Raw genomic sequence first — 14,021 nt, 5'->3', positions numbered from 1 at the left:
GAACAAAGCCCTTTTCCTTCTCTGAATTATAGTAAGAAAATGGTTTCTAGACTGTGGGCCACAGCCTTCTGGCATGAGGATTTCTGAAATCTTGCAAAGGGCCCTAGAATCTGTATGTATAAAGAGTGAGTGTAAACTGAGTAAATAATACGCCTTGCATGTGTAGGTATTACTACATTTACAGACGTTGTGACAGAAACTTACTTCAAAGTATTGATGAATTCATAGTTTGTATTTTCTCCATCAGAGGATACAAAAACTATTATGTGGGGTTGGAAATCTCTGATCACCCACTCAAGAAGGGTGGGAAACTACTGCTACAGGACTTATTGTCCAGATGATTGATCTTATATATACATAATTTTTCTTAACTTGTCCTGTGTTTGTACCTTCTCTTGACAAATGTCAAAATGTCATTTCTCATCACAAACATCTAGAGAGGGTGTGAACAGACTCACACTTTGAATTTCATCTACACAGTGGCTTGCACATAACAGATACTTAAAACTGTTGCTTAGTTGAAGGTATAGTTTGAAGCTGCTCTGGCCAAAGGGAAAGAGTTGAGAGAGAGATTGTCCCTGCAACACTTATACCCTGGTCGGGCTGGGAGCTGCCCTGACATGGAAGAACCCTATCTTAGGGTAGAACCAGCCTTACCTCTGCCTGCAGCAGACTGGGTGGGACCCCTACGTCTAGGAAGCCAATGGATCTCAGTGGAAATTTCCCACCTCCTGCCTGCCCTGCGCCCCTGCGTCGGCCCCTTATCAGGTTCCCCCTGAGTCATCCTGACCCAGAGACGAATTTAGATGCTGGAACCTTCAGGTCCTTCCCTCCCCCACTCCAAGTAAGACTACTTTCGACAAAGAAAAGCCTGCAGACAAAGTTCTCACTCCAGGCTCTCCTTCTCCCCAGGTTCCTCTGGGGCTGGTGAGATCTCTCCTGTCTTCCGCACCTTTGGCTATGATCCTTATTCCAGCAGGCCTTTCCTCGTCCAGGAGAGTGTTAAACTGGCATCCAGAGGGAAGAGGGGCCTAGGAGAGGAGCCAGGGCGCCCAGCTTATGTGCCAGTTTCTGGGGAAAAAGTTATAAAGGGAGTGGGAGAAAGGAACAGAAGAAAAGTTGGGTGCTCCAAATTGGGGAATGTAGTGGGGGCCTTAGATTTGGGGTTGTTGAAGGCTGGGTTTTAGCCCCACCAGTTCTCCTACTCTGGGTCACCTCCTCCCTCTTGGCCTCTCCTTCTTTCCAGTAGACCCTGCCAAGTGGGGATGAAAGGGGCATTGATGTTCCTTGGATGGGAGGGGTATTGCGGGTGGTGAGGGTGGCGGTGGGAGGGTGGTTCCCAGGCAGGAGGGGGCAGGGGAACTTGGGGGTCTTGGGGGGGCAGTCGGTGCTGGTGTTGCAGTTGGCAGCTCAAGTTCCATTGGCCATTGTTCCTGACTGGCCTGACGCCCAGCCCCCGAAATGGCAACTCAGGAACCAGTCTGAAGGGGGTTGGGGTGGATATGATCCTGGGATTGGGGGAGCTACAAGGGGGGCAGGAGGGGAGAAATTCAGTCAGGTTTCCTTTTGCCTAAACAACTTCGAATTTCCTTAAGCCACATTATCTAATCAACTACCTCATTCCAGGGAGCCTTCCTCTGAGGGGCACAAAGAGGGCTCATCTGGGGTGTGTGTGTGTGTGTGTGTGTGAAGTCTAGAGTGGCAAACCCACTCGGGCACCGAGAGGGACGCGGCAGTCCCTGAGACCATCGCCTGGGCATTGCGATTCAGCGGGCCTGAGCTGGTCTCCTTTTCTGGGCCGGACTGGGAGGGGTTAGCGGCGAAGCCACAGGGTCTCTTGGGTCCCAGCCCGGGACACTGCGTCCTACCCAAGCCCCTACTCCACCCCCGCAGGGTTAACTCCGCCCCTGCGCCTGTTTACCCAGGAGTCAGAGCCTCTGGGGGTCCCCGGCCCTCCCCCGTCGCCCCTTGAGGCATTGACCCCAGAGTCCCTGTTGGCCATCCTTTCCACCCCCCCGCGTCGCCCGCGATCGCCCTCTATTTATAGCGGCCCCCCGCATTCCCCGCCCCCCCTCCCCGCCTTGTTGTCCAACTTCTCCCGGAGCAGCCGGAGAGCAGGCGTCTGGACGCAGCAAAGAGAGGAGAGGTACCAGGACTCTGGGCACTAGGGAGTCGGAACTGCTGTGCCCTCGACGTTCCCCCGTGCCCCCTTTCGGCGCCGGCACACCTGCCGTTGCCACCGGGCGAGACCCCCGCCTCCTCAGCGGCGGCCCGCCCACCTCCTCCCTTCTTAATCTAGTTCTCTGTGTTCGGGCGGGGGGATTCGAACTCGTGGGGGTGTCAGTATCCCGGGTTCGTCTCCCCACTACCGGTTCCCACCACTGAGTCTGGGGGCGAAGGAAGGAGCCAGAGTGCGAATTGCAGATCCAGGTCATGGATGGGGGCGGTGCTGAGGGCAGCCGAGGGATCCCTCGCAGTGCTGAGGGATCCCCGCACTCCCCACACCGCCCCAATGCGGGGGGTGGGGGGAATGTTATGGTGAGCTCGAGAGGAGCCTGGAAGCGTCTAGCCGCCCGCCCCCCGTCCCCCGGTCCCAGCACAACCCCTCCCTGAGCGGCAGTCTGGGCGGGGTGAAAGGTGGGGCGTGTTTACTGGGGGTCTGGGGCGGGTCTGCGGGGAGCCAAGCGCCCGTGGGCGGGCTGGGGCGGGCCGGGGGCGGGTCTGCGGGGAGCCCGAGCCGGGGCGGGCCCGAGTCAAAGGCAAGTGAAGGTGGAAGCGGCAGCGGCGGCAGCAGGTAGGGGGAGGGGCAGGCGAGGGGCCGCAGGGCCTGGAAGGCGCCAGCCGGGTAGGTGGGCGGTGTGATTGATCCCGGTCCCCTGGAGCTGGCGGCTCTGGGGAAAGGGCCGGCACTGAGGGGGCGCTCGGCTGCTGCGCACAAAGGCTGAGGCTCCGAGAGCGGCAGGGCGTGTTTGGGGTGCGCGCGAGATTGTGTGCAAGGTCCGGGGCGCTTGGCACCAGCCACGCAAGGGTGTCCGTCTCCACGCGGACGGGCTGCGTAGGGACTCGTAGGGACGGGTTCCGGATGCTGGGCCCGGCCAGTCCCCTCTGTCCTACCCATCCCTTCCCGATGGCTCTTGCCTTCGCGGGCCGTCGGGGGAGACCGGGAGGAGATTGTGGGACCGCCCTCCTCTCCCTTTCTCCACTCGTGGGACCTACACGGAGACTGGGTAGAGGAGAGAAGCGACGGCACCAAGCTTTGTGTTTGTTTTTATATTGTGGAGGGAAACAGCCATGCTCTGCTACCCTCCTCTTACTGGAGAGCTGTCAAAAATTTTGGGGATCCCCTAGTCCCCCGCGTTTAGTCCCCCTGCCGATAGAAAATTGAGGCCAAATGTAGTAACGAACTGGGGCAAGGTCACACTGGGAGTGGCAGAGCCGGGATTCGAATCCGGAGGCTTCCTCCACATCAGCACTTCCTTCTCTCCTCCGCGCAGCCTGAACTGATGCCCCTGTAGCCTGTATTGATTCCGGCTGGAGCCTAGAGAGGACGTGTTCTCTGGACTCAGGAGTAGACACTGGGGAGGGTTAGTGACCCGCGGAGGTTGATGACCCTGAGAGTCTGGGTCTTGGCTGAGGCTTTCTGTAACTAAAAGACCCCAGGTCTGTCTCCCATGTCATTCACCTCGTTGCTGTGTTTTCTCAGACCCCAGAGTCAGGAGTGAGAACCCTGACCCCTAATCCCACTGCATCCAGCCAATAGGAGCCCAGTAAGTGACCCCACCTCGCAGGCTGCAGGCTCCTTCCTGTGCAGGTCTGTCCAGGTGCTCTGCTCCTCACCCACTAATGTTGAACTTACGGAGTTTATTCAGAGTTGGGAGGAAGAGTCTTGGGAGGAAGGGAGGCATTGGGTTGGTTGGACAGATGTCCCTTTTATGTTGTTTTCCCCACCTCACCCTTTGGTCATGTTACTTTGGTCGTTTTTAGCCCCCTTTGAGCTGCCGACCTTGGGGCTTTACTTGAAGGTCATGGTCAATTGTGAGCTCTCAAAATCCTGTCTTTTGGTACCCTGTCCTTTAGAATATTCAGTCACTGAGCTACGAGTTTCGCTCCCTACCTGAGAGTGTGGAGTAGACCCTAAAGATAGCCTGGGAAATCTGAGCTACGCTTCTGCCCCACCCTGGTATCTTGGTCCAGGGCAGAGGAGGGAGGGGGTCTGGAGGAGTGGGTGTTGAGGGTGGCGGTGGGGATGGTGAGTATCAAGAGAAGCCGTGTCCTGATTCCTCTTCCAAAGTTTCCACCAGTCAGCCTGGAAATGGAGCTGGGGGCAGGAAAGGCCCTCTTCGTGTTCTGGAGTAGTCTTCAACCCATGGCTCCCTCTGTTCCCTGCATCTTCCTGTGCTGAGAGAGGAAGCCTGGTGTTTGAGGAGATGTGGGGATGTGGAGACAACTTCCCAGTCTCGTTTCCTCATCCTACCAGGCATCATGGCGGAGCTGCAGGAGGTGCAGATCACAGAGGAGAAGCCACTGCTGCCAGGACAGACGCCTGAGGCGGCCAAGGTTATTAGAGACCGTTTGACTCCCATGCCCAAATTCGAGACCTCTAAGCATCCCCCTTGCCTTCTAACTTCCCAAGCCTGATCTTATTCTAACCCACACCACTACTTTCTCCACTTCCACCCTAGTCTCTCTCCCCATACACTACAATTGGGAGTCAGGCCGTTGTCTTGTCACTACACTAACCTTCATCCTTTCCATGTCTCTCTTTGTCAATCTCTTTCTGTCTTTGGTCTCTGTTGGTCTTTACTTGTCTCTCTTTGTCTGTCTGTCTCTCCATCTGGGACACCACATGGTCGTGTGTTTCTGTGTGTGTCTGTGTGTGTCTCTCCAGGAGGCTGAGTTAGCTGCCCAAATCCTCCTGGACCAGGGACAGGTAACAGTGTGGGGGCAGTCCCAAGGTGGGAGGAAGGGCTCTCCTCTTCCTCAGTAGAAAGATGGCCTCTGCTTGGCCGCTCTCTCTTCGTTTTCTTCCCTTCTATTCTGTCCTTTCCCTTCCCTATCTCTCACCTCTCCTTCCTTCCCCCCACTCTTCTCTCTCTAATCTTCATTATTCTTTCTTATCCTCAAACTCATCTTCCAGTGTTGTGTTTTCCTCAGTTCTTGCTGATCCTGTTTTAATTCTTTGTTCCCTTTTCCCCCTTGCCCGCCCACTCCCAGCTCCCTGACCTTGGTGTTGCTCCTTTTCTGGCCTCGTCTTCTCTGAGCCTAGCTCCTGGTGCCCTGTTTTCCTGCAGACTCACTCTGTGGAGACACCGTATGGCTCTGTCACTTTCACTGTCTATGGCACCCCCAAACCCAAACGCCCAGCGATCCTTACCTACCACGATGTGGGACTCAACTGTAAGGACCTTCATTCGTCTCCCACTCCTGTCTGGAAAGAGGCTGTGGAGGAAGGGTAGAAACCCAGAGGGAGGGGAGGGGTCAGCGTGGGAAGGAGAAGTTCTCTCCTAGTCTGTGGCATGAAAAGAAGGGTGAGTTCTGACTGGGGCACATGTTTCCCTGTCTGATTCTATTGTTGAGGTGATGTGGGTTCTCTTTAGATAAATCTTGCTTCCAGCCACTGTTTCAATTCGGGGACATGCAGGAAATCATTCAGAACTTCGTGCGGGTTCATGTGGATGCCCCTGGAATGGAAGAGGGAGCCCCTGTGTTCCCTTTGGGGTAAGAGTTAGGTCGTTACCGCTTCACCAGACTGTGAGGAACAGGACAGGTGTGGGAAAGGTTCAACTGGGAAGGAGGAAAGGGAGGGCAGTGGTGATTCTGGGAGAGAATGAGTAGGATATCCTGAGGTGGGGGGTGCGAGGGCAGGTTGGTATCTTCCTTAACGTGCTTCTCTTTTCCAGATATCAGTACCCATCTCTGGACCAGCTTGCAGACATGATCCCTTGCGTCCTACAGTACCTAAAGTGAGAGTCCTGGGAACCCCTCCAAACCAGAGTTCTCTTTCCAGCACAAGGAGACCCTTAGAACTTCCAGGTTCACCATGGTTCCTGAGCCAGTTTCAGCTTCTGAACTCAATATATCTTCTTCCTTCATGCTCCCACCTTGATTATTGAGAAAAGGTGGTGGGTTTGGAAAATTGGCCAGAATCAGCAGAGTAGCCCTAATGGATGGAGGGAAGGAAAAGGGTCTATGCTTGGCCCTGCCTCAGGCTAAGGAGGGCCTTCTCTGATCAGAAAGGGAGGAATAAAAGGGGGTGACATAATCCCTGAGGAACCAGATAGACTTGTCTCTTTCTCTCCCACTCCCCTCTCCTTCATGCCCACACCTGGTGGGTGGGGAGCTCTGTGGGTGAGAGAGAGTGGAGGAAGGAAGAGAATGCCAGACTAAGTGTCTTTGGTATTCAGAGGGAGGTGCTGACCCCTGGGTGCTGTTCTTAGCTAAGCTTCTCCTAGACACCAGGGCTCAGCACCTCTGGTTCAGCACTTTGCTGCTGTTTTCCTCATTCTCCCCTTTGTTCACTAAAGTTGTGTCTGTTTTCACATTTGCTTTAAGTTCCATTCTTCCTGTTCCTCTAGAGGAACCAGGAACTAAAGTAGAACAAGTTGAACTGGCTCTTGAAAATTGAGAATGGACAAAGAGCTATCTATATAGAAAAACAGTGTGTTGGTTGGCTGGTGGATGGGTGTTTGTTTTTAAGACACTAGTTCTCCAGGAGAAAGCTGGGATAGACTTCAGGGATCTACCCTGACTACCCGTGCCAACCTTTGGCTCCTTGGGCCCTTCTTTTTCGCATCCTCCAAAGAAAGGTCCGTGTCTGCCCTTCTTTGTCCTCATGGACTCAGGAGGGAGGGTGAAGAGTTTGAAGAGATGGGCTGTGGCAGGTTTTGGACAGCAGAGTCCGTGAGGCATATATTTCTTTCCCTTTCACAGTTTTTCTACAGTAATTGGAGTTGGTGTTGGAGCTGGAGCCTACATCCTGTCAAGATATGCTGTAAGAAATAAAAAGCCCAGATAAGGGAAAGGAGGGTCCAGACTGATTAGGAGATTACTGTTTATTAGTGCTGTTTGGGGGAGGAAGTGGGCACTAGGCAGGGAGTCAGGCTCCATGGGAGTCCAAAAGTGGGTAGGGCTTAGCGGGGAGGGGATAAGGCCATGCCCTGTTTCTCATTTCCTTCCTTCTTCTCTCCCTCAGCTTAACCACCCGGACACAGTTGAAGGTCTTGTTCTCATCAACATTGATCCCAATGCCAAGGGTTGGATGGATTGGGCAGCCCACAAGGTTTGGAGGGGCCTGTGTGCTGAGACCTAGGGTGGGGGATCCCCTTGTATGGATCCAGTTAGGCTCTGGTAGAGTCTAATGCTTGAAGTCTGGATGGACTCCGAACTTCAAGGAGGGAGTAAAGGGGCAGGAAAGTGAAGCTGTCACTTTGCCTAAGTCTCTTATAATATCCTGAACTTTCTTTTTTTCTTTTCTCTTTTTTTTTTTTGAGATGGTGTCTCACTCTGTTTCCAAGGCTGGAGTGCAGTGGCTTGATCTTGGCTCACTGCAACCTCCGCCTCCCGGGTTCAAGCAATTCTCCTGCCTCAGCCTCCCAAGTAGCTGGGATTACAGGCGCCCACCACCAAGCCCAGCTAATATTTGTATTATTAGTAGAGACGGGGTTTCACTATCTTGGCCAGGCTGGTCTTGAACTCCTGACCTCGTGATGCACCCACCTCGGCCTCCCAAAGTGCTGGGATTACAGGCGTGAGCCACTGTGCCCGGCCAATATCCTGAACTTTCTCACCTATCCTCTCCTCATAGCTAACGGGCCTCACCTCTTCCATTCCGGAGATGATCCTTGGACATCTTTTCAGCCAGGTAAGTGGTTGTAGAAGATGATGTGGAAGAGTCGAGGGGTGCAGCAGGGAACTTGAATGCTTGGGCTAACTTCCTTAGCTGGGACAGAATTTGGGGAAGGAAGAAGGCTTACCTCTTTTCCTCCAGTAATTGTTGGTTTCTCTTTCCATCCCTAATGTTTTTCCTTGTTATCTCCTTCAGGAAGAGCTCTCTGGAAATTCTGAGTTGATACAAAAGTACAGAAATATCATTACACGTGCACCCAACCTGGATAACATTGAATTGTACTGGAACAGCTACAACAAGTGGGTGGGCTGCGTGTGTATGCATGTGAGAGAAATGCAGAAGCAGTAATTGGGGGTCATGGGGAGGCACACAGGAGGGGAGGGAGGTCTGGGTAGTGTGCAATGTGCCAGGAATGCAGCATTTAGTGTGCAATGGGGGCAGCTTCAGGACAGAGCCAGTGGGAAGGATTGCAAGGGGTTGTCCCCCTTCTCTTGTTTACCTCCTTTGGATTATTGGACTTCCAGAAGTAAGATAACCTTGTATCCTGTGCCCTTCCTCCCCTTTTGCTGCCCTCTGACCAGGGATCTAGGGCACAAGCGATTATAGGAGCTGTCCTTGGGGCCTGCCTGCCACCTTCTCCTTTGGTTTCCACTTTTAATAACCAGTATTTGACTGTCATTTTTGGGACAGCGATAGTTCCATCATGGGGGAGATAGCTTATATCTGGTTAGATAGCATTGCCAACCTAAAATTCCTACTCTTTTAACCCCTTTCCAGCCGCCGAGACCTGAACTTTGAGCGTGGAGGTGATATCACCCTCAAGTAAGACTTTAAGAGAGAATGCATTGCCTGTCTCCCTGGATCTTCCCTAGGAGCTTGTATCCCTTAGAAGAAGGAGAATCTTTTGCCAGGGAACTTCCTTGTCATGTCCCACCCCATCCTATTTGGTAAATCACTTCTCTCTAGGTCTTCCCCCTTTGAATCCTCTTGGTGGTATCAGCAGGGAAACACAGAAGGCTCTTTTCTCTTTGGAGCCAGACGTTTTTCCAGCTGCACTTCTAGGCATAGGCCAGCGAGGGAGTGTCAGGGGCTCACTGCCTTCTCCCCAACACTGTATCTTTAGATGTCCTGTGATGCTGGTGGTAGGAGACCAAGCACCTCATGAAGATGCAGTGGTTAGTAGGGGATTTTGGGATGAGTGAGGGAGGAGGGCTGGGGTCCTAGAGTGGTGGTCAGAAGAGTATCTTGCCAAGGGGATGCCCTGTTTGGCACAGGGAGATCAACTTTGGGGCACTAGGAATTTGATCCCTGGTAAGGAGTAACTGGGTAGGGAGCTGATAGAAAAGGGAATGGGGTCTGGGTTCCTGGGTCCCTTATAGGGGGAGGGGCCACAGTGGGCGTGACTCATTCATTCAGTCTCCTGCTTACTCCAGGTGGAATGTAACTCAAAACTGGACCCCACCCAGACCTCGTTCCTCAAGGTCAGTAACCTGCTCCTGGGCCCCTGTCCAGAGTCATATATCCTCTCTAAATTCAGCTGCTAAGCCTCCAGGGCCCTGCATGGGAACAAATGGGGTGAACGAAGAACAAAACAAAGGGGCTGGAGTGAAGAAGCTAGGGAAGAGAGACCCTTTCCACCTCTCCGCATGGCTCATTTATGTATGTTTCACTTTTTCTGGGTGGCGCTCTCCTGAACAGATGGCTGACTCTGGAGGTCAGCCCCAGCTGACTCAAGTGAGTAGCCCTGCCGTCCATGGGATGGGGAAGTGACATAGGATACTGGTGGCATTGGGCTCTGCCTTTGCCACACACCCCATCCCCACAATGCCACAGCCTCAGGCTCCAGCTCTGCCTCTAACCTCATCTCACTGTCTCCCTTGCCTCTTCTTACTTCTGCAGCCAGGCAAGCTGACTGAGGCCTTCAAGTACTTCCTGCAAGGCATGGGCTACAGTGAGTATGGGGACAAGAGATTGCTGCACTATAGGAGAGATGGGCACTGACGGGGTGGAACTGTTTTAGGTTAATGCCTGGACTTACCACTATCTGCCCAATCGAGCTCATTGATCCCCTGGCTTAGTTATAACTAGTCATAATCCAAGGACCACACCCTGAGTCGCCAGCCCCATTTCCCCACTTTCTCTCTGACTGCTTGTGCATCCTTCTGTCTCCACAGTGGCCTCATCCTGCATGACTCGCCTGTCCCGGTCTCGTACGGCCTCTCTAACCAGTGCAGCATCCATTGATGGCAACCGGTCCCGCTCTCGCACCCTGTCTCAGAGCAGCGAGTCTGGAACTCTTTCTTCGGGGCCCCCGGGGCACACCATGGAGGTCTCCTGTTGAATGACCCTTGTTGCCCTAGTGTGGGACCCAGCCCTCACCTCCCCCAGAACTAACCTGGGAGGTGCTGAAGGGGCATTGGGCCAGAGTAAGCAAGGGAAAAAGGGCAGATCATGTGTGGAGATGACCTTGATCTTTGATTGCTACCCTAACCTTGACCTCTAACCTGTGATTCCCCCCAGCTCCTGAAAGAGATGTCCTAATATCTCTTAGGGACCCAGACCCCTAAATTCTCCTCCTCCCCCATTTTGGTGTTAAGGTGGAGAGGGCATGTATCCTCTGTCCTGATCTAGGTGTCTGTAGCTGAGGGGTAAGAGGTTGTTGTAGTTGTCATGGTGCCTCCATCAGACTCTCCCTACTTATCCCATATTTGCAAGGGGAGGGATTTGGGGCTGGGGCTCCATTTACCAAAGCTGATATGGCTTCTCATTAACCCTTTAGGACTCTGAAGGGTATGGACCTACATGAATGTGTGTCAGGGGGAGACTTGCTGGTGGGTTAGTGGTCCTCAGGATGTGATAGAAACATCCAGGGTGTAAAAAGGAAGTTGGAATGGGAATTGGTGGGCAATGAACAAGTGTTGGGGAAGGATTGGTGCTGGGGAAACAGGAAGGGGCCTGGGGCCATTTGGCTGCACTAACTTTGGTAGCTCTCAGTGTGCATCTAGAGTGGGACTGGGGAGGGAGCTAAGCTTGGGCTGGGCTACTTGGGGCTTGGCATAGAGGTGGAAAGGGCTATCCTGGGGCTCTGACCACACTGTATTATGTGTGGAGGGTGCCCTCCTGTCTCCCACAACTTCTGCTATAACAATAAACTGTAGATGAATTTGAGTACCATTACTATTATTTGTCTAGGTATGCCTGCATCATGCTCTTCTTCCTATCTTCTCCCTGTCCAAGTCTCTTATTCTCTTCTCAAAGTGATATAAACCCTGGGAGAGGGCCTTTGTGGCATAGGCACTTCACAACATATGACCATGTAGAAACTGGCCCTTTTCCAATACAATGGTGTTGCCTTGATATTGATAGTATTTTTAAGCTTGGGAGAGAGGAACCGTTTAGATCTTAGGAGACTTCCTTATCAACTATGGGTAACTGAGAAAGGCCACAGGATTTCAGAGATGCCACCACCACCACCACCTTCAAGAAAGAATTGAAGAGGCTGGGCACGGTGGCTTGCATCTGTGACCCCAACACACTTGGGAGGCTGAGGTGGGCAGACTACTTGAGCTCAGGAGTTTGTGACTAGCCTGGGCAACATGGTGAAACCCATCTCTACAAAAAATACAAAAATTAGTTGGGCTTGATGGTGTACACCTATAGTCCCAGCTATTCGGGAGGCTGAGGTGGGAGAATCACTTGATCCCAGGAGGTGGAGGTTGCAGTGAGCCACAGTCACACCACTGCACTCCAGCCTGGGCGACAGAGTGAGACTCCATCTCAAAAAAAAAAAAAAAAAATTGAAGAAGGCTGATGACAGAAGTGCCCAAGGATATCTTGAGACCCACCTTCCTGTAGGATCCTCCCTGGGGGGTCACCTAAGATTCCATTTTGGATGTTTTAGTGCAATCAGTAGACCAGGTGCATGAACTTACTATAAGGGTTGGGCTGCTCGTAGTTCATTTTCATCTGAAGACTCTTTCAGGAGGGATGCAGCAAAAAGGAGGATTTCTCTTGGGAATTCCTCTTCCCTCATGGAATCCAACAGATCTGGGAGCTAACTAAGTCTGTTTGTGGTTTATTTATAAAGAAGCTTTTTAACAACTATGAACAATCAAGAGGAATTCTTATTTTGCAGCTGTTGCAGGCTGATTCTTAGGGTCTTGAGGCACAAGAAGTGAAAATGAGGAGGGACCTTGTAGCATTATTGGCAACACTACTGTGATGGAATATTACAAGGTCTTTTGCTACATTGCTTTATAGAAACTCCACAGGCAATTATACCCTTTCCTCAATGGAACTGAGTTGAGGACTAATGCACTTGATGTCTGGTGCTGACACACTGATTGACATGGAAATAGGACATGGAATATGCCCTTGATTCTTGAGCATTTCGTCACTCTCCTTCATAGAACTGGGTCTATTTTAAATGTGGTAGGCCAGGGTCAGAAGGGGAAGTGGAGGTATTGGGTAACAGGGTTGTGGAGCGTGTTATTGGATGGTGAGGGTGTTGGGTGACCCCACGCAGGGCAGGCAGCACAGTGCTGAAGTATCACACTGCAGAAAAGAAGCGGCATAATAGGAATCATTGGGGACCAAGTAGCTTCTCAGAAAAACACAAGGAAAAGGCAAAAAACTATAACCAGCATCAATCTTTGCTGCTCTTGTGTATTATGGACAGGAAGGCAAGTCTTTTCTGCATATCTGCCTACATAGATAACACTGTCAGCAGGGCAATCTCTAGAAATGGGAGCACATTACATGTATGTGTACATAGGTGAGTGTGTGCATACACATCTATCATGTAGGTGGGTGAGTCAAATGGGTGATGACTGTGTATCTTTCCCATAGATGTCTCTGCATAAGAAATCTGAGTTTGGTAGAGAAAAAGATGCCCTCTTCTGGGAGCTAGTCGTGGGGTGGGGGTTTTGTCCTTGACTGACCTCCCTACTCTGTTGGAGAGTGACGAAAAGCTCAAGAATCAAGAGCATATTCCATGTCCCATTTCCATGTCGAGCAGCTAAACATTCTAGTTTAGCCCACGGGGACACAGTGCCCCCTTGTGGTTAACATGGTTCTTAATAACTTTCCCCAGTTCCCAGGTCCCTTGGTGTTTCCTCCATCTTACAGCTCCATTGTACTTTGTGGTTCTGTGTAGTAGCTCTATAGAAAGGAGGTCCTAATATCACGGTTGGCCATTGATCTTGACCATTTTCAGGATTTTTAAGATCAGAGCTGGGAGGCTCAGAGGAGAGGAGAGGTGATTTTACAGAAGCAGAACCACAGTCTCCCTACTTTTTGTCTCTGCTTCAGGTTTAGGACTCCTGTTTCTCCCTTCCCCTTATTGTCAAGGAACGTGAGTATTTCCCAGACTTTAGGGACAAAAGCCCAAGACAGCTAAGAGAACATTCAGTGGGAAAGAGAGCGAAACAAGAACAGAGTGAAAAGAGCCTTATGGTTTCAGCTTGAAAATTCAGGATCTCATGAAGAGCTTTTAAAGGGTGAGTCTCTAAAGGTACACACAAAACAATGAACCTGCAGTAGGAGGGATGGATGTTAGACATTAGAGAGTATATGAATGGTACGGGAAAATACTGGAGTGGGAGACACCACCTTCCTCTCTCTCTCTTTCTTCTTTTCTTTCTTTCTTCCTTCCTTCCTTCCTTCCTTCCTTCCTTCCTTCCTTCCTTCCTTCCTTCCTTCTTTCTTTCTTTTCTTTCTTTCTCCCTCTCTTTCTTTCTTTCTTCTTTCTTTCTCTCTCTCGCTTTCTTCTTTCTTTCTTTTCTTTTTCTTCTTTCTTCTCTTTCTTATTTCTTTTTTTCAAATAGGGTCTCATTCTGTCACCCAGTCTGGAGTGCAGTGGTGCGATCTCTGCTCAGTGCAACCTCTGCCTCCTGGGCTCAAGTGATTCTTCAATCTCAGCCTCCTGAGTAGCTGGGACCACAGGTGTGTGCCACAATGCCCAGCTAGCTTTTTGTATTTGTGTGTGTGTGTGTGTGTATGTATGTATGTGTATATATATACACATTTCTTTTTTTTTTTTGGTAGAGACAGGTTTTCGCCATGTTGCCCAAGCTAGTCTCAAACTCCTGAGTTCAAGTGATCCGCCCGCCTCAGCCTCTCAAAGTGCTAGGATTACAGGCGTGAGCCACTGTGCCTGGCTGGGAGACACCACCTT

General features: G+C 51.6%; 1 protein-coding gene across 22 annotated transcripts; it reads left to right on the top strand.

The window, feature by feature from the left end:
• Window positions 1-2,000: 2,000 nt before the first annotated feature.
• NDRG2 (NDRG family member 2) lies at window positions 2,001-11,023 on the top strand. 22 transcript variants are annotated; one of them, XM_025391017.1, is made up of 17 exons: window positions 2,048-2,146; window positions 3,704-3,767; window positions 4,478-4,557; window positions 4,889-4,930; window positions 5,292-5,397; window positions 5,598-5,718; window positions 5,901-5,963; window positions 6,931-6,991; window positions 7,193-7,279; window positions 7,805-7,861; window positions 8,042-8,145; window positions 8,624-8,668; window positions 8,970-9,021; window positions 9,280-9,327; window positions 9,545-9,580; window positions 9,746-9,797; window positions 10,021-11,023. In XM_025391017.1, the coding sequence occupies exons 3-17, from the start codon at window positions 4,483-4,485 to the stop codon at window positions 10,185-10,187; spliced, it is 1,116 nt and encodes a 371-aa protein (XP_025246802.1). In that variant the 5' UTR covers window positions 2,048-2,146; window positions 3,704-3,767; window positions 4,478-4,482; the 3' UTR covers window positions 10,188-11,023. The 22 variants fall into 22 exon arrangements, with proteins under 22 accessions (XP_025246812.1, XP_025246811.1, XP_025246802.1 ...); XM_025391022.1 differs by having other exon boundaries at window positions 3,704-3,821; window positions 10,021-11,014; XM_025391018.1 differs by having other exon boundaries at window positions 2,131-2,352; window positions 10,021-11,014.
• Window positions 11,024-14,021: the final 2,998 nt, after the last annotated feature.

This window comes from Theropithecus gelada, chromosome 7b (assembly GCF_003255815.1).
Source record: "Theropithecus gelada isolate Dixy chromosome 7b, Tgel_1.0, whole genome shotgun sequence".
NCBI classification, from domain to species: domain Eukaryota; kingdom Metazoa; phylum Chordata; class Mammalia; order Primates; family Cercopithecidae; genus Theropithecus; species Theropithecus gelada.
The sequence above is the reverse complement of the archived record's forward strand: the minus strand, read 5'-3'. Positions and strand labels throughout refer to the sequence as shown.

Bases quoted from the DNA above. Each gene is read 5' to 3' on its own strand.
- NDRG2 (XM_025391013.1), top strand. From the start codon at position 4,483: ATGGCGGAGCTGCAGGAGGTGCAGATCACAGAGGAGAAGCCACTGCTG. The intron at 8,146-8,623 runs GTGGGTGGGCTG...ACCCCTTTCCAG, and splicing joins TACTGGAACAGCTACAACAA to CCGCCGAGACCTGAACTTTG. The intron at 9,581-9,745 runs GTGAGTAGCCCT...TTACTTCTGCAG, and splicing joins GTCAGCCCCAGCTGACTCAA to CCAGGCAAGCTGACTGAGGC.